The sequence below is a fragment of the Oryctolagus cuniculus genome, chromosome X (assembly GCF_051225735.1).
Source record: "Oryctolagus cuniculus isolate XC-2025 breed Fujian yellow rabbit chromosome X, ASM5122573v1, whole genome shotgun sequence".
Classification (NCBI taxonomy): Eukaryota; Metazoa; Chordata; class Mammalia; order Lagomorpha; family Leporidae; genus Oryctolagus; species Oryctolagus cuniculus.
Genome location: NC_142888.1, coordinates 31,759,415 through 31,783,086, shown reverse-complemented (window position 1 = coordinate 31,783,086; position 23,672 = coordinate 31,759,415). Strand labels below are relative to the sequence as shown.

General features: G+C 42.5%; 1 protein-coding gene across 2 annotated transcripts in view; it reads left to right on the top strand.

The window, feature by feature from the left end:
* Nucleotides 1–23,672, top strand: part of SLC9A7 (solute carrier family 9 member A7) — a 174,351-nt gene that overhangs the window by 122,911 nt on the left and 27,768 nt on the right. Inside the window, exons 11-13 of one of the 2 annotated variants that reach the window (XM_008272522.5) lie at nucleotides 989–1,100; nucleotides 6,091–6,244; nucleotides 15,425–15,484. In XM_008272522.5, the coding sequence (XP_008270744.2) occupies nucleotides 989–1,100; nucleotides 6,091–6,244; nucleotides 15,425–15,484 (326 nt within the window). The remainder of the gene's footprint in view (nucleotides 1–988; nucleotides 1,101–6,090; nucleotides 6,245–15,424; nucleotides 15,485–23,672) is intronic. The other variant, XM_008272523.5, reaches the window with a different exon arrangement.

Here is a 23,672-nt window from a genome sequence, read left to right as displayed (position 1 = left end):
CTGCCTCCCACTTCAGCCCTTCTCCCTTGCTTCTGGGCTAGAACAGACTCTGTAAGTACCACCTGCTTCCTTCTGATAAAAGCAAGCCAAACAAAAAGAAAAAGGTGAAAAAAAAAACAAAACAACCAGCCAAGGCTTGGCCCCAGAGGAGGACAGTTCCGGCCCAGGCTACCGTCTGCAACAGCTGCAGCTCCCGGCAGCTGGTGCTTTGCTGAAACGGAAGTTCCCTGTTCCTCTGGCTCCCCGGGGCAGGGGGGTTTCCTGCTCTGACCAGGGCAGTGTGCTTCTCTCTGTAGGGTGCTGTTCTATCTCTGGCAAGTGATAGATGACCAGTTTCCCTGAATTCTTGGGTTTCTACAGCAGAGTTCCTTCTCCATCTCTTTCAGCTCGAAAACACATTTTCACCCTGTAGGTAGGGAATCTCCCCGTGTCAGGTCTCGGGAGTGATCTGAGTGGCTCTGAGTCTTGTGACTACCTTTTGGTTCCCCAGCCTCTTCTTTGTAAGTTCTTTCCGCTCCTCAGAGTCCCTGACGCTTACTTTACTTACAAATGAAGTTTGGTCTTTAGAATTTGACTGCAGGATTAGAACTTTTTTTTTTTCTTGTGTTTATTTGTTTTCATACAGTAGAGCCCAACACTCTATTTGCTTCTTTCAACTTCTCACTCCTGCCATGGTACTTGAGCTTCTTTCTGGAGTCATCTTTAGAGACTGGGGAATTGGTCAATAGCAGTTGAATCAAGAAGTTTCAACAGTTGTGTTCTGGCCTATTGGCTAGAAACTCTCTCCCAAACCAAGAGGTAGGGAGTGTTGGTCAGATGCCTTCCACTTGGTTGCTGAAAGAAGTGCCTAGAAGGAAACTAGACAGCCTGACTTCTTTGGGCAGCTCTCTGGATCATAGGATTCCTCAAATTCCCTGCTCAACCAGAGGTTGCATGCAAGTGGCATTCTGGAAATCTGTTGTGCCCTTAACCTCCACCTGGTCCTCAGGTTGCCATCTTCCTGGGCAGAGCTGCACATATCTATCCACTCTCTTTCTTCCTCAACTTGGGCAGAAGGCATAAGATTGGCTGGAATTTCCAACACATGATGATGTTTTCAGGTAAAAAAAAACAAAAAAAAAAAACAAAAAAAAACTCTGAATGTAAAGGAATTGGATTTTATTCAGTAGGCAATGATAGTATAATTAAAATAAGATGAACATACAGATGCCCCTTCACTTAATGAGGGGGTTACATCCTAATTAAACCCATCGTAAACTGATTCACATTGTCTCCCACATGTCCCCCTTTCCACTGTAAAGCTGAATATCCAGAGAGGCCACTGAAGGTACAAAGGCCAATAAAGTATGCAAATGTAAAGACAGGACAGAGTAACTGGCATGAAGAGTTGATGAGTGAGGGGGGCAAGCCTCAGCCTTTATATAAATGAGACCTCAGTTAGAACATCTCTGCATCCTATATGTGCTCGAGTTCCAGTCCCTGCTGCCCCACTTCCCATCCAGCTGCCTGCTAATGCACCTGGGAAGACAGAGGAAGATGGCCTGTGCTTGGGCCCCTGCCAACCATGTGGGAGACCTTAATGGGGTTCGAGACTCCTAACTTTGGCTGGGCCCAGTCCTGACTGTTGCGGCCATTTAGGAAGTGAACCAGCAGATGGGAGACCTCTCTTGCTCACTCTCCTTCTCTGTAACTTTGCCTTTCAAATAAACAGATAAATATTTTAAGAAAAAAGGAATAAGAGCGAGTAGCAGCCCCCTTTGCTGCTGCATAGTAGTTCTTGGAGGCCTTACAGAGTCATAGTGAGATCACACCTCCAGGGGCTGCTCAGTGAAGCAGTCACTTTGTCTCACACTAGCTCGCAGCTGAGGCTCAATTGGCAGCCTGCCATGACGTTCTTCCACTCTGACCTTTATCCGGCGTCCTTGTCTCTAAGCCACAGTTCCTGGTTGTAGATGATGTGAAGCCCAGCTGCCTTCAAGGATCTCCCAGTCCACTGGGGGGAGGCAGGTACACCAAGAACTCATTTTCTCCCAAGAGAAATGAGGATGGTGAATGACACAAAAGGTATGAAAGAAATGTGGATGAGAAGAGAAGAGCTCAGGGCCGCTCTCACAAGGTGGGTGGCCTCTGGTTCTTGGCTTAAAAGAAACAGCATTCCAGGAAGCAGCAGGCTGCAAAGGCAGACAAGCGTTGCCCTGCGTGGCTCTATTAGAAAAGGGTAGCTGTCAGACATAGGGAGTAATGCAGACAGAGAGGAAGGTTGCAAAGGAAAACTGCATCTGCTCTAGTGATTTTCAACCTTTTGGTTGCATCAGAATCACCTCTTGTTCTTGTTAAAGCACAGACTTCTGGGCCCCGCTGCCAGAGTGTCTGATTCTGGGGGAATAGAGTGAGCCCCGAGAAAGTGTATATATTTTATTTTTTAAAAAGATTATTTTATTTGAAAGGCAGAGTTACAGAGAGAGGAGAGGCAGAGAGAGAGAGAGAGAGAGAGAGAGAGAGAGAGAAAGGTCTTCAATCCGTTGGTTCACTCCCCAGATGGCTGAGCAGATCTGAAGCCAGGAGCCAGGAGCTTCTTCCAAGTCTCCCATGTGGGTGCAGGGGCCCAAGCACTCGGGCCATCCTCCACTGCTTTCCCAGGCCATAGCAGAGAGCTGGATCGGAAGTGGAGCAGCCGGGACTCGAACTGGTGCCCATGTGGGATGCCGATGTCCCAGGCAAGCTGCTACTCCACAGCACCAGCCTCGAGAATGTGCATTTCTCAGCTATTGCTGCTCGCGTAGAGACTGCGCTCTGCAAATCACTGCTGTGGAGTGGAGGCCACGGAGAAGCTCAGGAGCAGTGCGGAAACATTTCCAGTTTGCTGAGGAGCGCCATGGCTGGCTCCTACTTCCATGTTAGGAAAATGCCAGTGCACCAGGGAGAGGTGAATTGGAAGTAACTGTCTTGAAGGCCAGCTTCAGAGCCGTTCATTATCTTCTATGCTGAAAAGCTACGAGTACAGTGCTGTTTAAAGATATCACCAAAGAAATTATTTCATGCTCGAAGAAATCTAGCTATTGAAAGGAACTCATTTTTCAAGGCTATGAAATATGTGAGCTTTCATGTTCATATTGCTTACAGCATTTACCTAATAACCTTAAAAAGTATCATGTATTTCTTCTTTGAGTTGAGGAGGCTTAACTATTGGCTGGTGACATGGCTGGCTATTGGATGATACAGATGTGTATAAATAGTACACACAGATGAATAGAAAGCTTTCTCTTTGCTCTTTTTTAATGAAAATATTTTTAAAGATTATTTGTTTGAAAGGCAGAATGACACAGAGGCACACACACACACATACACACACACAGATATCTTCTATTTGCTGGTTCACTCCTGAAATGCCTCTAACAGCCATGGCCGGGCCAGGCTAAAGCCAGGAGCTCAGAACACCATCTGAGTCTCCCACGTGGGTGCAGGGGCCCAAGCACTTGGGTCACTATCCACTGCCTTCCCAGGCACATTAGCAGGAACTTGGATCAGAAGTGGAATAACCAGGACTTGCACGAGATATGGGATGTGGCTCTACCAAGTGGTGAGTTAACAATGCCCACCCCCTTTAATGTAAGTCTTAAGTCACTTTTCTCTAGTGATTGTAATGATGTACTCAGATTATATTAATAATTATGAAATTCTTGGGCAATGTGGGACAATGCACACAAGCAAATACAGGGAGTCTAACTTTTTATTTTCTCATCTGGTATGTACATACTCTTACCTATGGTGAATAAGAATTTATTCCAGATGTGTACTGAAGACTATAAATTCAGTCTTTACTATGGAAGAATTTGAGCATGGTATGGAGAAGGAACAAAAGAACTTAGAACCATAAACTCTAAAACATCAAAATGTTGGTATTAAAATTGAAATGCAGTTAATGTAGGTCAACCATCAGCAGGCTACAGCCCTTTGGCCAAATCTGTCTACTGTCTGCTCTTACCAGACCCTCTGAGCAGTGAATGTCTTTTCCATGTGAATATTTGCGAACTTTGTTTAATAATAGGGAACCCTAACTTTGAAACCCAACTAAGCAACTCCTAAAAAGAATTCCATTCTTTTCATTAATAGATCTGTATTACAACAACATATACTCAATTATATTATTCTTGAATTTTCAAAATAAAAATAGGTTTTTTCTCTCTTTTATATAAGTGCCTACATAATATCCTTGATTTTGCCTCTTGACCCACAAAACCTAAAATATCCAATATATGGCCCTTTACAGAATCGAGTTGCCAATCCCTGATGTAAAGATCGGGTAATGTTTTGCATGGTTTTTCTGTGTCAAGGGAATGCTGAGCTGTTTTCCACAAATTATGCACTTTTCAATTTATTTTATTTATTTGAAAGAGTTACAAAGAGAGAGGTAGAGTCAGAGAGAGAGAGAGGTTTTCCATTCCGTTGGTTCACTCCCCAAATGACTGCAATGGCCAGAGCTGAGCTGATCCGAAGCCAGGAGCCAGGAGCTTCTTCCAGCTTCTCCCACGCAGGTGCAGGGACCCAAGAACTTGCGCCATCTTTTAGTGCTTTTCCAGGACATAGCAGAGAGCTGGATTGGAAGAGGAGCAGCTGGGACTCAAACTGATGCCCATGTGGGATGCCGGCACTGCAGGCTGGGGCTTTAACCCACTGCGCCACAGCGCCAGCCCCCAAATTATGTATTTGACATATTCATACCTAACCTGCTTTTTAAAAAAATATCTATTTACTGATTTGAAAGGCAGTGTTGAGAGAGAGAGAGAGAGAGTCTTCTATCCACTGGTTCACTCCCCAAATGGCTGCAACAGCTGGAGCTGGGCCAGCCTGAAGCAGGAGCCAGGAGCATCTTCTGGGTCTCCCAGGTGGGTGCAGGGATTCAAGGACTTGGGTCATCCTCTGCTGCTTTCCCAGGTACATTAGCAGGGAGCTGTATTGGAAATGGAGCAGCTGGAACTTGAACTGGTACCCATATGGGATGCCAGTGCTGCATCTGCTGGCAGCAGCTTTACCCACTACACCACAACAACTGCCCTCCCCCTTTCCCCCCGCTAACCTGCTTTCTTAAAAAAGTTATTTGAGGCTGGCGCCACGGCTCACTAGGCTAATCCTCCGCCTTGCAGCACCGGCACACCGGGTTCTAGTCCCGGTCGGGGCGCCGGATTCTGTCCCGGTTGCCCTCTTCCAGGCCAGCTCTCTGCTGTGACCAGGGAGTGCAGTGGAGGATGGCCCAAGTGCTTGGGCCCTGCACCCCATGGGAGACCAGGAGAAGCACCTGGCTCCTGCCATCGGATCAGCGCAGTGCGCCAGCTGCAGCATGCCGGCCGCGGCGCCCATTGGAGGGTGAACCAACGGCAAAGGAAGACCTTTCTCTCTGTCTCTCTCTCTCACTGTCCACTCTGCCTGTCAAAAAAAAGAAATAAAGAAAAGAAAAGAAAAAAAAAGTTATTTGAGCTATAGGCAGGCATTTCCTATCTGCTGGTTCAGTCCCCAAATTCCTTAGTGGGTTGGGGCCAAAGACAGGAGCCAAGAACCTAATTACTTTTGAGCCATCACTGCTGCCCTCTAGGTTCTGCATTAGCAGGGAGGTGGAATCAGGGGCCAGAGCTGAGTATCAAACTGAAGCACTCTGATATGGGACACAGGCATCTTAGCTACTAGGTTAACTGCCCATCCCCAAGCCTGTTTGGTAAGTTTACGTTGGCTGTCTAGAGCTTGGGTAGTGTTTGGATCACATAGTTGGAGAACTAATATTTTATTACTTAGCTATATTTTTTTCATATTACTAGCAGGATAATCATTTAAGTAATGAAGTGCTATTATTCTGAAGTGTGCTGGAAAAAACAGTGCAATGCCTTGCTCATTGTATTTAAGCCTTTTGCAAAAGGTAGTTTCAAATAGGAGAAAATCCTGCACCATTAAGGTTCTCCTTTCTGACTAAATGACTTGGTCTCTGAAGCATGAACGGATAAGAGTTTGTTAGCCCTAAGGAGCAGCAGTGGATTTGGAAGAGACATTGTCATTTGTCCTTATAGCCACATCTCTCTCTCTCTCTCTTTGGTCCTGCAGGCCTCAGGGGAGCGATGGCATTTGCATTGGCTATCCGCGACACAGCATCCTATGCTCGCCAGATGATGTTCACCACCACTCTCCTCATCGTCTTCTTCACTGTGTGGATCATTGGTGGAGGCACGACACCCATGTTGTCATGGCTTAACATCAGGTCAGTTTGGAGCCAGGACCGGTTTTGTGTCTCATTAGGTCACTTGTCACTGTTCTTGAGATGTTCAGTATGCCTGTGTGGCTAAGTCCATGGAACATATTTACAGTCATTTGCATTGTTTTGTCTTGGAAGAGGAATTAAAATTTAAGTAACAAACAGAAGTTAGGAGCCTTGAATTTTCCAGGAGAGGAAAAGGTTATCATCAAAATTTTTAGCAAACACACACACACACACACACACACACACCACACACACACACAAGGAATTAGAAACACCCAGATCTTGCTAGCACAGTGACATTAGGGCAAAAATTCAAAAAGTCTAAGCTGCAGGAGAGAGAATAGATCTGTAGCCCCTGAAAATGTTCCATATTTCACCTTCCTGTGAAATGAAGTGCAGGGCCTGAAGAGTAAACTCATCAGCGAGAAACAGAAAGAGGCAAGTAGAGTTTGACTCTGTCATGCAACTGTGTGCTGTGTCTCTTCTTGCTTGAGGGTACAGAAGAGGTGACATTTCCTGTGTAACCCTCATCTCTTGCAGCCTCCTCGAGGTCCCCTGCCTGTGGTTTTGCGGCTATGTCAGGGAAGAGGGATGCAGGCCTGAGTTGATTTTGTTTGTAAAGAGCATTTGAATTCCAAGCCGCATTTGTGAGTCCCACTCCCTATGGTCAAGAGAACTTTAGAAGAAGGGTTCCAGAGATCCACAGCTCAACTCTGGCTCTGGTTAAAGTGAAAGCCCCTGATGCTGTGTGGCCTCAGTGTTCCTCAGTGTTAAAGTGGGGCCGCCCTGCTAGGTTATCACAAGCCCTTCAGCTCCAAGATTTGCACTCTGCGTGGGGGACCGTGACCGAAACAAGGAGATGCTTGGGTAGTACAGAGCTATGAAGAACAGTTCTCTGAAAAAACCACAAGGTGGCAATGTTTTTTTCTTTCTCTGCCGGCTTTTAGTTTGCATTCCCTTCTATGGAATGTAGAATTCATGAGACAGCTGCATTGGCAGAGAGCAAACAAAGATCTCTCAGTTGTGCTTAGAGTCGGAGAGAACACTAGAGTTTGCGAGAATGATTTCCTCCATCTGGGCCTATTTTACTGATGGTAGGCATGGGGCTTACTGGTGACAATCATCATAATAATGGACTCTCATGTTGCAGGTGGTGTTCAAGGTGCCATGCATAGATGAACATAATTCTTATAATATTACTGTAAGGGAGGTTTTGCTATCTCATTTTGTAGTTGGAAGAATTGAGGTACAGAGCAGTAACTTGCCCAAGGTCACAGAGCTTTAGCTGGACAAGATAAGATTTGAACTCAGGTGGTATTGTGCCAGAGTCCATACTCTTAACCACTGTGCTGTCTTACCTACAATAAGATATATGTTTTTTTTTTTTTTTTTGACAGGCAGAGTGGACAGTGAGAGAGAGAGACAGAGAGAAAGGTCTTCCTTTGCCGTTGGTTCACCCTCCAATGGCCGCTGCAGCCGGCGCACCACGCTGATCCAATGGCGGGAGCCAGGTGCTTCTCCTGGTCTCCCATGGGGGGCAGGGCCCAAGCACTTGGGCCATCCTCCACTGCACTCCCGGGCCACAGCAGAGAGCTGGCCTGGAAGAGGGGCAACCAGGACTGAATCCGGCGCCCCGACTGGGACTAGAACCCGGTGTGCCGGCGCCGCAAGGCGGAGGATTAGCCTAGTGAGCCATGGTGCCGGTTTGATATATGGTGTTAAGGACAATTTTTATGTCATAAAATTGAGGATGGTTAGAATTTCCACTTCTTGGCCTGACTCTCAAGGATTAGATTAAGGAAGATAATCCATCCTTGGGCATAGAAACCTGGAAAAGGAAATTCATGGTTCCTGGGCTTTAAACTTGAGACCTAAGATGGTACTATCTTTGTTCCTAATAGCAGAATGGGGGCAGGAAGGGAAGTTTAGCCTATGCACAGTTGAGAATCTTTACATTCAGTGAGCTCTGAGGCTGCTTCCTGCTCCTGTCTGTCTGGTCACCCACTAGGCACACTGGGTACTGAGCACCTGATTGAATCATGTCTGTTTTTCATGCAATTTTTTTAATGTTCTTTTTTGTCCCTGCCTCCCCCCCCCCCCCACTTCCCCAATGGATACAGGACCAAATTACTTTCCACTGAGTAGAGTTGACATGTGACATTTTGTACTTCCAGTGACCTTTTCACAAAGTAGCCCATTGAAACAGTCCTACCCAGCGCCGAGAGGGCAGGCAGCTTTTCCTGAGGCACACAAGCTGTAGGTCAATGCATGAATAGGCATATATATGAATATATATATATATATTCATTCTATTTGGAAAAATCACATGTATGTATGTATATATATACATTTATGTGTGTGATTTTTCCGAATAGAATGAAAGCTAAGTTTGAGTATATTTCAGTTTTCAAAATGCAATAATAAATACAGAAATCCCAAATCCAGTAATATCATATAAAATCTTTTTAATTAGCTACCTGACAATTCTCTGTAATACTTTCCTCCTACTCTAAAAATATCTGCCCAGTCTCTGATCTCTTCTTCATATAATAATTTTGTAATATCTGTAGAGAGAATAGAAATATCAGTCTTTCTGATGCATAGGTGGTAAAAATTGGCTAGTATTTGTATTTTTAAAAAGATTCTTTTCCATTTCACTACTGCCCTGTAAATTTTTGAAATTAATTATCAAATTTTGGCAAACCTTGTATTAAGTTTCTTTCATATATGAGCCGTAAGATGCATGGCATAGCACGTTTCTTGTATAGCATAATTCATTAACCTTTTTTTATTTTGAAATACAGATTCACAGTAAATTGGCAAAACAGTACAGAGAGGTCCTCTTACATTTTGTCCAGTTTTCCTCATGGTTACATCTTACATAGTTGTATTACAACATCATAAGTAGGATCTGACATGGGTACAATGCGTGTGCATAGTTCTATGCCATTTTATCATGTGTAGGCTTGTATAACCAGCTCTGCCATCAAGACATAGAATTGCTCTATCAATGCAAAGATGGCCCTAGTGCTACCCTTTGTGCCATACGCACCTTCTTACCACCCACCATCCCTAACCCCTGGCAACCTTTCATTTCTTTCAAGACTGTTACATAAATGGAATCATACAGTATATGATCTTTTGAGATTGTCCTTTTTTCCCCAGCCCTTAGAAGAATAATGCCCAGGAAACCCATGGAGGTGTTGAATATATCTTTTTCCCTCTTTTTTATTGCCAAATAATATCTCAAGGTATGGCTGTATCACAGTTTGTTTTTAACCCCTTAAAGGATGCTTCCAGTTCAGGGTTATTATAAATAAAGTTGCTGTGACTATTAGTTTATAGGTTTTTGCATAAGCTCAAGTTTTCACATCTCCAAGATAAATCCCCAGGAGTGGGACTGCTGGGTCAGTTGGTAAGTGTGTGCTTAGTTTTATAAGAAACTGGCAAACAGTGTGCCAGGCTGCCTGTACCATTTGCCATTCCTCCTAGTGGTGTACGAGAGATCCACCTTCTCGGCACCCTTGCCAACATTTGGTATTGTCACTGGTCTTCATTTCTGCTTTTCTAGTAGGTGCTAGGGATAGCTCATTGCAGCCTTGATTTGCATTTCTCTCATGGCTAATAATGTCGAACATTTCCTCATGTGCTTTTTGCCATTCATATATCTTCCTTGGCAAGTTACTTTTCAAATCTTTCGTCTGTTTCTAATTGGATTTTGTTTATTGAGTTTTGAGAGTTCTTTATTCTAGATACTAGTCTTCTGTCAAATATGTTGAAAACATTTTCTCCCAGTTTGTAGCTTGTCTTATAATCCTTTTAATAGTCTTTCACAGAACAGAGTTTAAAATGTTGATTAAGTACAACATATTCATTTTTATGGATCATGCATTTGATATCATTCTGAGAACTCTTCAGCAAGCCTTGTTCCTGAAGATTTCTTTCTGTGTTATATCCTAAAAGGTTTTTGTTTTGTAGTTTTATGCTTTATATTTAAGTGTGAGATCCATTTTGAGTTAGTTTTTATGTAAAATGTGAGAGTTAGATGGAGATTTTATTTTATTTGCCTATGGCTATCCAGGTGTTCTGGCACAATTTGTTAAAAGAGTATCCTCACTCCATTTAATTATTTTTGTTCCTTTGTCAAAAATCAGCTGTTGCTACATACAGGAATCTGTTTATGTTGTGATCCATAGATTTATGTGCCTGTTTTCCAATAATCCCATACTGTCTTAATAGCCATCGTTACACAGCAACCCTTAGCCTTAAGTAGAGTGATTCCTCACATTTTGTTCTTATTTTTCAAACTTGTTGTACTATTCCAACTACTTTCCATACACATTTTAGAATAAGGTTGTTTATATCTAAAAAAAATCTTGCTGAGTCTTGCAATTCATGAACATGGTATATTTCTCCATTTATTTAGATGTTCTTTGATTTCTTACATTAATATTTTTATAGTTTTCCAGGAGTGTCAATTTGTAAAGTCAACAACAGGAGTCACTGTGCACTTACTCCTCATGTAGGATCTCTGTCCTTAATGTGCTGTACACTGAGGCTTAATGCTATAACGAGTACTCAAACAGTATATTTCACTTTGTGTTTCTATGGGGGTGCAAACGATTGAAATCTTTACTTAATGTACACTAAACTGATCTTCTGTAAAAAAAAAAAAAAAGAAATTATCAATTCCCAACTTGACTCTCACTGGGATTAAACATGACAATAGGTCTGATCTGATTTCATCATCATTTAAAAAAAATCATCTATTATTTTTCACTTTATGTTTCTGTGTGGGAGCAAACTGTTGAAATCCTTACTTAAGGTATACTAAGCTGATCTTCTGTATATTAAGATAATCGAAAATGAATCTTGATGTGAATGGAAGGGGAGAGGGAGTGGGAAAGGGGAGGGTTGTGGGTGGGAGGGACGGTATGGGGGGGGAAGCCATTGTAACCCATGAGTCGTACTTTGGAAATTTATATTCATTAAATAAAAGATAAAAAAAAATTTTTATAGTTTTCAATATAGGAAATCTACCCATGTTTTGTCAGAGCTTGTATTGTATCACCTTGCTGAAATCACTTATTAACTCTAGGAGGGCTTTTAGTGGTTCTTTCTCCTTTTTTATATTTTGCAATTTTCTGCATAGACCTTCATGTTATTTGCAAATACAGATCATTGTATTTCTTCCTTTCCAAGCAGTCTTTTGTTCCCTTTTCTTGCCTTATTACTTTGGCTAGGCCTTTCAGTACTATGTTGAATCAGGGTGGTATGAGTGGAATCTTTGCCTTGTATCTGATCTTAAGAGGAAAACATTCAGTGTTTCACTATTAAGTGCAGAATTAGGTATGGGTTTTTATAGATGTTCATTGTCAACCTGAGGAAGTACCTGTCGATTGCTAGATTTTTGAGAATTTTTGTCTTGAACAGGTGTTGAATTTTGTCAAATAGTTTTCTACATCTGTGAATATCATGTGACTGTTTTTGTTTAGTCTATTAATATGGTATGTCACATTGATTAATTTTTGAATATCAAACTTTCCTTGTTTCTCTGAAATAAACCCTACATTGACATATTGCTGAGTTCTATGAGCAAGTGCATTGTAAGGATATTTTTGGTCTGTGTTCATGAAGGATATTGGTTTGTAGTTCTATCTTTTTGTATTGTCTTTCTTTGTTTTGGGTATCAACATAATGTAGCCTCACAAAGTGAGTTGGGAACATATTCCTTGCTCTTCTGTTTTCTGGAAGATATTTTGTAGAATTGATGTTAATTCTTTTCTTTAACCCTTTGGTAGGATTCTACAGGGAAACCCTCTGGGCTTGGAGACTTCCTTTTCAAAAATTTTTTAAATTATGGAGCCAATTTCTTTTTTATTAAAATATGTATGTATTTGCATGGCAGAGTGACACAGAAAGAGATGGGGGGGTAGGTTTCCAATCTGCTGGTTCACTGCCCCAAAGGCCACAATAGCCAGGGCTGGGCCAAGCTGAAGCCAGGAGCCTGGAACACCATAAGGGTCTCACACATGGGTGGCAGGGCCACAAATACTTAGACCATTGTTTGCTGCTTTTCCAGGCTCATTAGCAGGGAGTTGAATTGGAAGCAGAGCAACTGGGACTTGAACTGACACTCTGATATGGAATGCCTGTGTCACAAGCAGTGGTTTAACTTGCTACACCATGATGCTGACCCTTGTAGCCAATTTCTTTAAGTTACAGGGCTGCAGGCCAGCATCATGGCGTAGCTGGTAAAGCTGCTGCCTGCAACCCCAGCATCCCTTATAGGATCCAATTGGAGTCCTGGCTGCTCCGCTTCTGATTCAGCTCCCTGCTAATATGCTCAGGAAAGCAGCAGAAGATGGCCCAAGTGCTTGGGGCCCTGCACATGGGAGACTAAGAAAAAGCTGGTCCTGGCTTTGGATCAGTCCAGCTCTGACCATTGTGGCCATTTGGGGAATGAACCAGTGGATAGAAGATTCTCTGGCTCTCAACTCTGCCTTTCAAATAAATAAATAAATCTTTTAAAAAGGTTATAGGGTTATTCAGATTATCTGTTTCATATTGGGTAAATTGTGAAGTTGGTCAATTTCACCTAAGTTGTCAAGTTTATGTTGCATGTAGCATTTCCTTAATATACTCTTGATGTCTGCAGGGTCTTTAGTGATACTGCTTCTTCTTGATTTTTTTTGATACTTCATTCCTAATATGGTAGATTTTCTCACTTTTTGTCTGTCTTTCTGAAAGTTTGTCAATTTTATTATCTTTTCAAAAAACCTACTTCTGAACTGTTTTTTGAATTTCAATTTAACTGATTGTTCCTGTCTTTAGTATTTTCTTGTTCTGTTGACCCAGACAAGATAAAGAACAAAGGATGCCATTGTTGAAAAATGCATATGGTGTTAGTTCATTGCATTTTTCCTGATATATATATGTATGTATATATGATGATGATTTAAATGTAGAAGCTGACATTTATAGAGATTACCTCAAAGGAAATTCCCTCTGAAATAAGGTAATGAAACTAATTTTTTTTTCTGGCTTGTGGCTTATTGTGTTATTTAGTGACCATGGATCATTTCTGTAACCAGATTCTTAATATAATCGATTCAGAAACTCCCTAAAGCTCAGTGTGTTGCTGTGACCCCTATGACCCCAGTAGGATCATTACCTACTTGTTCCTTACTTCTCAGGGCTACCAATAGAGGCCCTGATGAGGTATGAAGTAGCTGTTCAGAGATCAGAAGCCCAGGGTGGGTCTTGGATTTAACTGTGATTCCTTACCATAGCGAATTTCAAGTCTGTGTCTAAAATGGGTAAACTACATATGCAAAGCCAGGTCACTTACCATAAATCCAAGTTATCTGTTTAAATTGGTATTTTGGGATTGATATTTTAAAAGATAATAGAAAAATGCTCAAAGTGTTTTATGTTAATGTACAGACTACTAATATTTAGTTTCTTGATTGAGTATTGTTATTCACAAAGGACATAATTTTGGCAACTTAAAAAACAATGGTCATAGGGTCATTTCAACAGATGAACCATGTACATGTCCTGAACACATGGTGACAGCATGATGGCTGTCTTCTTGGAGCCAGCAGATTCAAGTAGTACAATAAAGTGGTGATGGGGGGTGATGGAATGGCATACACCTAGGCAGCCAAATGAATGAGTGACCTTCACACCCGAGAGTGTGCAGTGACATAATCATTCAAGGACAAGTGTTCTTCTCTGCTTGGTCTAATCCTGTTAGTGTGAGAATTTCAATGCAGCTTTTTTGCAAGATAAGGTAAGAAATAAAGGCAGAGACGCCATTAAGCTCTTTATGTAATAGCATTTGAAACTGGATATTTTTAAAGAGTTTAAAGATGCCACCTTGCACCTAAAAGCGATGTCCTCTAAAGAGCTGGGGATCTGAGTCTCGGCTCTAATATTTCCACCTTTGTGACCTTGGGCAACTTATTTTACCTCGGTATCTCAGTTTCCTCATGGATTAATTGGGGGCGATAATAAATAAATATGATGAAATTTTTTTCTATTAAATGTACCATCTAGTCCTTAAGAACTTAGTATATATTTGTTGTTGTATTATCATTACCAATCATAGCATTACTACTACTACTGTGACAATTATGTGGGCTTTTAACACTGTACATCTGCTATGTATCTGTTTACACACTGTGGCGCTTTGGAGCACCACAAACCATTGTAATATCTGACGTATTTTTGGTCCTGAAAGAACCGATTTTCATACCCATGGGAGCTAAATCATGCTCCATTGAGAAGGCATGATTTAGTGCAGTAGTTCCCAGCCAAGGACAGTTTTCCTCCTGGGGGACATTGGGGAATATGTGGAGATGGTTTTGGTTACCACAATGTACAGGATGGATTACTACTGCTATCTTGTGGGTAGAAGCCAGGGATGCTACTAAATATCCTGCAGGGTGTGGGACAGCCCCTTCAACAGAGAATTATTATCTGATCCCAAACGTCTGGAGTGCCGAGCTGGTGAAACCCATCTTACATGACGGTCAGGTTGTATTGCACGAATAATCCAGAAGTCAGTAAGGAAGGTGAAAGTTGACCATAGCAACTCAAAAGCCACAAGGTATAGAAAATAGCAGAAGTTAGTTTCTTGAAGCTGTGGGCAATGTAGTTTGCTTGTCTAGGAAAAAAAAAAGGCCATCTTTGCCTTTTAAAGTATTATTAACTTTTTCAATACTATAGTGCTTTTGTTCCTTCCATCAAATATGTATGAAAATATGTGGGAGCTCTTCAGATATGTACTTAGTAACAAGTAGCTTTCCGATTCCTGCTTCTTTGTGCCTTGCTTTATGGAACAGATGGGTTCCTGAAAAATTGGGTGAATTCAGGTGCTTTGGTGCATTTTATTTCTCTGATTTCATTACATTGTATTTTGAGAGACTTAGCTTCATTCCTAATTGACCCTCATTTGACCTGGCACATTACTGCCTTTCTTGACATTGAAACGTAGTAGCCTCCTCCATGGCTCTCTGGGTTTTGGAGAGTGGGACCAGGTGAAGAGAGGGCGTGGCTTTCTATGAAAAGCAAGTCAGCCTTTTCTTTCATGGCCGTGGTGCGGATCATATGTCCAGAGCTCCTGTCTCCTCTGTTGTCCCCGTCACGCTCACGTTCCCTTCTTCTGCTGCCCAGAGTTGGCGTCGAGGAGCCCTCCGAAGAGGACCAGAATGATCGCCGCTGGCAGTACTTCAGGTGACACAAGGGCATCCTCAGAAAACAATGAACTGGGCCTGGCTTTTCTCCTCCTTCTAACCCGAGAGTTTTCTCTTTATGCTGCTTGTCCCTTCCTTCCTTCCTGTGTGTGCCAGCCTCTGTCCCTTTTAGCAGAGGGGCAAGAGATGAAGTCAATTCTAATAATTCTTTCCACCCTACCCTCTCTGTGTGTGAACTGATGTGTCAAAGTTTCTGGGATTCTGTCCCCCTCTCTCCCCTTGTTGGACCATGTGTCATTAACACCAAAGCCCAGGTTGACAAGTGTCTCTTTATTGTACAGCTTAGCTTAGTGTTAATAGCTGCTCATTTCTGAATCCTGCTTGTGATATAGTAAGTATGGGGACTAGAATTTCATAGTTGAGCCATCTTAATTAAATACCAGTGCTGTGTGCTTTTTTTTTTTTTTAAAGTATGTCTTTGTGTACTTGTACATTCTAGTGGTGAATCAGAATACAGGAAGAACATTTTTTCTCAACCAATAGGATAAAGATTCCTTTAATGCAGTTTGTTTCTCAGTGTCCCTTCAAGCTTATGATGCAAGTATATGTAAGGAGGGTGATATAGGGGCAAACAGTAAAAACTTTGATGTTTTTTCTTTCCTTTCTGTTTCTCTAATTGGCATGCTATCTTCCTGATCTGATTTCTCAGTGCTAGTGGATAAATCAAATGCAAAATAGGCTTGAACTCTGCTCTTGGCCTTGTGAAAATATTTCACTCCCAAAAAACAGTGGAGAAAGCAGCAATGCCAGTTATGGAACAGAGTCTTGTGATCACCAGGCCCCAAATGTGCACTGTGATGACATGCATGGAATGAAATGGCAGTATTTAAGCTCACTGGGTTCACACACTTTTTGTTGTTTAAAGCACATGTGCTTACACTGGAAAGTTTATTTTTAAAAACATTCCATTTAGCTACTAGCAAACTTACAGAGGAAGCTTTTTTCTTTGAAGCACCTGACCTTCAAGAAGGAAGATCATTCTGGCACATACAAGTTGTTATACTTGGGACATGAGAGAATTCAGATTAGGGGCTGGTGTTCAGGGAGTTGTATGAAGGTGTGTATCTCACATTGAGAATCTTCAAAGCATTCAGAACCTTGATCATTCAGAGTTTTTTAAAATTTATTTACTTGAGATGCAGAGCCACAGGCAGAGAGAGAGGGAGAGACAGAGAGAGAGGTCTTCTATCCACTGGTTCACTCCCCAACTGGCTACAATGGCCAGAGCTGGGCTGATCCAAAGCCAGGAGCCAGGAGCTTCTTCCAGGTCTCCCACATGGGTGCAGGGGCCCAAGGACTTGAGCCATCCTCCACTGCTTTCCCAGGCCATAGCAGAGAGCTGGATCAGAAGAGGAACAGCCAGGATACAAACCAGTGTCCATATGAGATGCCACAGGCAGAGGCTTAGCCCACTATGCCACAGTGCCGGCCCTGATTGTTCAGATTTTTAAGAATATATGTTGATTAAAGTAGAGTACTTCTAAACTTTCTGAGATTTCATGGCATTTAATCTGTTAATCATAATGGATACATTATTCTACTAGAAAGAGAATTATTATTCAATATTTATTCATCCCAGAAAGAACTTATCAGTTTGATCACTTTAGTTTCTCATTTAGTGTGGGATGTCTGCATTTGTCTCATTCTTCTCTCTTTAAATATTTTATTTATTTATTTGAGAGGCAGAGTTACAGATAGACAAGGAGACACAGAGACAAAAGTCTTATATCTGTTGGTTCACTCTGCAAATGGCCTCTATGGCTGGAGCTGGACCAGTCCAGAGCCAGGAGTTTTTTCTGGGTCTGTTGCATGAGTGCAGGGGCCCAAGCACTTGGGCCATCTTCCACTGATTTCTCGGACCATAAGCAGGGAGCTGAATCAGAAGTGGAGCAGCAGGTGTTCCAACCGGTGCCCACATGGGATGCCAGCACCACAGGTGGATGCTTAGCCTACCACAGTGCTGGCCCCCTGTATTTGTCTTGTTCTTAAAGAAAATAAGAGTATTCCAGTTAATTCCAGAAGAAAAGACTGCGTTGTGTATGTTTTGATGAGCTCAGCTCCAATGTATCAGGGGAATGCTAAAGCTTGATATGATAAAACAGCACAAAAGTGCCAGATTTATATAGTACCCTATATTTAAAGCATTATAGCAAGTTAGGAGATAAATGTGTATTGTATCTGAAAACTAAAAGTTTTAGGAAGCCAAGGGACTAATTCAAGTGTTCTGAGGATCTAAATGTGCAGTTGGAGTACTGTACCTTTTCTTTCTTGCTGCCTAGCACCAAACTACACTTCCTGGCCCACTACTTTAACTCCTGTTCCTAGAGACCGCTTTGGTTCTGGGCTCTGTCCCAAGGGTGGAGACCTATGTAGGAAGCCACAGGGTCCAGTGTCAATCTTGGGGATTGGTCCAAGGGGCCCTCAACCCTGCCAGTAAAGTAATGACTAAATCTCCCTAAATTTAGTAAATAGCCTTGAGTAGGGAAAAAATTGCAGAAGAGCATCACTGGTATTTCAAGGGCTATGGTCTGTTTTCTTTGGGCACTTAAAAGGCAGTAGCAAGCTGGAAAGCTGGGGTTTGTTTCCTTTCTTAGAAACCTCTCAGAGAGCATTTAGGCCAGTAGTAGGGACCTCCAAGAGACCCCAAGGAGCCTTCTCACATGGTTGTCACATAGCCCTAGGCTGTGCACTGTTGAGAGTTTGGGCTTCATGTCAGACAGGTGGGTGATAGCAAGTGGTTGCAGTGCAGACTGACTTTTCATGGCAAAAGGATGGTAAAAGCAAGGGAAGGAGGCCCTGCATGGGACTGACTTCCCAACTGCAGACTTCCAGGGGACAGGTGCAGCCGCTTCTGAAGATGGCTGCATCGGTTGGAATTTGATGAACCATACGTTTCCGTCTTTTAGTGCTTTCCTCCTCATCCTTTGCTTTTAGAGGAGAAATATCAACAGAACATTGTAGAATTTATTTATTTAGCTGTCACTTGTATTGACCTATTATAGCACTGTAGGTCTATGGATCTTTACCATTTGTGGTTTCAGACCCTGAAATAATAGGAGCTCATGAATCATCAGTATTAATAGCTAACATTAAGCTAAATTAGAGAGACAGGAAAATAGACTGCTGTGTTTTTGAAACCTTTTTCTGCCAAGGATATAATGAAGTATTATTAATTTTTAATTATGAAAATTTCTAAATCTACAAAAAAGTTGGAAAACTAGAATAATGACTATCCAAGTATAAGCCTGGGTTCACCAATTGGCAACACTCTGTTGCATTTGGGGGTCATTTCTGTCTTTTTGCTTTCTCTCTCTCAACTCTTTCAAAATACTTCAGACTACATTATAGACACAGTGACTTTCCATTGCTAAATACTTCATTCCGTATCTTGTAGGAACCCAGTTTCTTACATGATCACAATACCTTTATCATACCTGAGGAAAGTAACATGACTATTGCACACATGTACACACACACAACTCCAAAATCCAATTACAATTTAGTGTGGTTGTCATGTCTCTTTAGTCACTTTTAGTCTAGAATAATTCACCTCCCCCTCTTTTTTGGTCTCATGACATTGAAGTTTTTTTTAACGATTTATTTATTTATTTAAAAGGCAAAACATCTGAGGGAAAGAGTGGGGGAGGGAGAGAAACAGATAGCTTACATTTGCTCATTGACTTCCCAAATGGCCATAATATCCAGGGCCGTGCCAGGCTAAAGCCAGGAGCCATGAACCCCAGCCTGGTCTCCCACATGGGTGGCAGGGGCCCAAGCACTTGAGCCATCATCCATTGCCTCCTAGGATGCATTAGCAGGGAGCTGGATCAGAACTGGAGCAGTTGGGGCTTGAACTGGCTCCCGTATCTGATGCTGGCACGGCAAGCTGTGTCTTAACCCACTGCACCACCAAACAGGTCCCGGTTTGTTTATTGTTTGTTAAAAGTATTCAGGGTAGTTATCTCACAGAAACTCCCACAATCTGGATTTTTCTGATTTATTTTCTCATGACTAGACATAATCATTGTTGCCAAAAATAGTGTAAAAGTGACATTATACATTTCTTGCTGCACCCCATCAAGTGGTTCGTATTGTGAGGCCACCCCTTTTTTCATGACATTACATTTGATCACTTGGTTGAGGTTGTGACCCCAGGCCTCTCTCTTGGTAATTAAAACATAATCTGTACAGTGATCCTTTGGCATCATGCGAGTGGCTGGATTCCCAACAACCTTTTACCTCAGTGGTGAAATCACTCACTAATGACCCTTGCTTAAACCAGTTGCTACACTGGCAGTGGAAAATGGTGATTTTCTAATTCTGTCCTTCCTTGACTTTTATAAGACAATGTTCATCTGAAAAGAGCTCAAGCAGGTCTTAAAATGTATTTTCTATACTGATAAAGTAAGGAATTTTTCCATTGTCTGACTAATCAGTTAAAGCAAAGTTTTATTTAATATTTATGGGACTTGGAGTTGTGTTTCCGCAGGATCCCAGCAAGAATCTTGGGTGTTACCATTGAGAAAGCAAAAAGTTAACAAACAGTTGTCATTTGTTTTTAGTAGAGAAAAAATGATGCCAGAGAGACATGACTAGAGCTAGTACATTCTAGAATCTCTACTGTCCAGTTTAATAGCTACTAGCCACATGTGGCTATTTCCGTTTCAGTCTTAATTACAGCTAAAATGTGAAATAGAGTTCCACAGTTGAACTAACCACATTTCAAGTACTCAGTGGCCACATGTGGTAATAGTTACCACACTAGTGTAGGTACAGAATGTTGTCAGCAGGGCAGAAAGTTCCATTGCACAGCACAGATCTGGAATCACTCTTGAGTTCCCCCAGAACAGAACGGTGAACCTCACAGGTTTGGGATGAGATTAGAGTGATCCCAATTTTACGATTTTGATGTGTTGTTCCAAAGATTTGGGCTTTCAAATTCTGACCTGGCCGCTGGGGCCCAGGATGAATAGATTGTTTTCCACTGACGTTTCTAGAACTTGAATGAAAATAGTCCAAATCCAGTCTTTATAAGCAGATCTTTTTAAACAGAATTTATTTTAATTCCCGCTAAACGTATTTTTCCTCCTACTATAGAGTAGTTAAACGAATAGGAGGAGCTAAATTTCATTTGGCAGCTTTTACTGTATTTGTCTTTATTTTCTTTGTATTAGTGTAAGGCACATTTCAAGCCTTTCCCCCATCCATAGGCTTCCATTTCATCTAAGCTGATAAAGGCATTTAGTTTCTTCTTCACCGACATAGAAGCCACTTAGTAAAGCTAATGCACTTCTTTTGGATTCCTAGTGCAGAGAGATGAGCAGTAACAGATTGGAGTGTGCAACCCCAAGCTCATCTTAACTAAATTAATCTGGCATGAAGTGACATTGTGCTGCTATAGCATCCACACAACAAAGCCTGATGTTGGACTCGTGCCTGTTGATCTTACAAAACCACCACAGAGGATTTTTGTCTATGCAATCAATGTACATTAAGAGACTTTTAAAAACAGGTGAGGTTGAGCAGCAGCTAGAAATTCAATATATGATCTCTCCTCTGCCACGTTGGTATGTTAGCCAGTTTCCATGCATGGGGCTCCAGCATGACTTTTGGGGAGCAGCCCCTTAGACTCCTGAGTTAGCAGGTTTTTTTTTTTTTTTGACAGGCAGAGTGGACAGTGAGAGAAAGAGACAAAGAGGTCTTCCTTTGCCGTTGGTTCACCCTCCAATGGCCACCGCGGCTGGCGCACTGCGGCTGGCGCACCGCGCTGATCCGATGGCAGGAGCCAGGTGCTTATCCTGGTCTCCCAGCAGGTTTTCATGCCTAAAAGATCTCAGTGAGATGTGTTTCTCAGGCATCCCTAGATAACTTCTGGTTGCCAGGACAAGCCTCTAGCCCTCAGAAATGCTGGCTTGGAATGAGCCTCTGGATATGCAGCAAAGCTCATCTAATTTAAGACAAGGATCCCATCAACCCCTAGACCCATGGGGAAGAAATCTGATATCAGGAACACTGGAAGCTTTAACTAAAATAATGCTAAGAACATTGCCAGGCATAGTAGGCACTCAGTAAATATTTGCTGGACACATGCATTCATCTTGCAGTTTTAAACTTTCGCTTCAGCACAGTCTGGGTTAACTATTTCCCCCTTACCTTCTTGATCCTCCCTTTCCAGGCACATGTGCCTTGGTAGATATTTTTTTTAAAGGTTTATTTGTTTATTTGAAAGTCAGAGTTACACAGAGAAAGGAAGACAGAGAGAAAGAGAGATTCTCCATCTGCTGGTTCCCTCCCCAAATGGCCGCAGTGCCTGGGGCTGGGCCAGGCCAAAGCCAGGAGCCAGGAGCTTCATCCAGGTCTCCCATGTGGGTACAGAGGCCCAAGCACTTGGGCCATCTGCTGCTGCTTTCCCAGGCTATTAGCAGGGAGCTGGATTGGAAGTGGAGCAGCTGGGACACAAACCAACATCCATATAGGATGCCACATCACAGACGGTAGCTTTACCTGCTTCACCACAGCACCAATCCCCATCCCCCACTTCGTAGGAGTTAAACAAGCCTGGAATTAGAGTAGACGTTGGCTTTGTGAAGGTGAGCACATCAAGATCCTGGCTGTCGCAGAACAGGGAGAGGGAAGGAGAGGAGGCAAAGTTCGTACATGCACGTGGGGCTTTGTGCATCCATCATCCACACACTGGAGTCAGCAGTGTGCCAGACTGCACGGAACACGCCTGGCAGTGTCCAGCCAGTGCCTCTCTGAAAGATTAGATCTCACCTAAGCTGCTGATAGCGCTATTCTTGGTTTACCTTGTCTGACACTGTCCCTTCTTTGCACCACCGGAGGCAGTGAGAGGAGATACAGGGTTTTCCTGCCATCTTTGCTTTCTCTGCCACTGCCCTGTGTCTTCCACGTCATCTGTGTCACAGTTCTCTACCTCAGGATGTAGAAAGTGCTGGGATAGAAAAGTATCAGATGCATAGAGCTTTTATGGAATTTGTTAGAAGTGGATCTTTTTATTTTTTTCTTTCTGTCTTCAGTTGTTATTCTCAAATGTGTACATTCTTGGGTCATCTTTGATGCAAGAGGGTGTAAGGGCACTAGAGTTAAAAGCAGGTCAAGACTCCAACAATACTGTTCAAGAAAACATTGTGGCACGTGTTTAACCAGGAAGGCAGACTATTTAGGACTACTGTGATTGGTATTGGCATTACTGGGATGGGGATTTTGGAGAGAGAGAGAGAGAGAGAGAGATTGATTGATAGGTAGAAAATTAATAAGGAGAAACATTGGGAGAAGAGGCTAGGGGTTCTTACTAAACTGACCTAACTGGATGCTTGCTGAAGGCAGACCAGGCTGATGTGACATCACCTAGGGAATGGTAGAGGATGAGGAAACCCATCAGATATTAAGGGTGAGAAATTCTGTCCTCTTGTTAAATCTGAGTGATACAAAGATGGACATGGAAGCTCCAAAGTCAGGGCCCAGCTGGGAAGAGGATCCAAAGGCACTTGACTAAGGTTTGGTCAAGGGGAAACTCTGCCAATATGCATGCTGAAACATTTAGGGGAAGAGTACTGATGCCTGAAACTTTATTTGAGTGCACGCAAAAAATAAGAAAAATGCATAGATATGTAATAAAGAAAATATAATAATGGTAGAGTCTAGTGCTGACTAGTGCTGCTGGGTATATAGGTGTTCACTATAAATTCAACTTCTCTGTTATGTTAGTTTTCCATTATCATGCTGAAATACCTGATGCTGGGTAATTTGGGGGGGGGGGATAGGAAATTGACTTAGTTCATAGTTTTAGAGACTGGAAGTCCAAACAGCATGGCATAGATTCTGGCCAGGGCGCCCAACTATAGCGCCTCCTGGTGGATGGCATCATGGTGAGAGCGTATGGGAGAGGGAGAGATCCTGCTGTTAAGACAGGAAACCAGAGCAAGAGGAGGAGGCGGTAGCAACCTCTCACTAGGCCCCACCTCTTAAAGGCCTAACCACCTCTTAATAGCCCCACACAAAAAGCACACCCAAACTGTAACACTTAAATACAAGAAGAATGTTATAATATAGTGTTAGAGACAGAAAAACAGGTCAGGGTGGAGGTGAGGAAACAGCAAAGAGGAAGGGCACCATGCAGAGGGGCCCACATTTCAATCATTGGAACC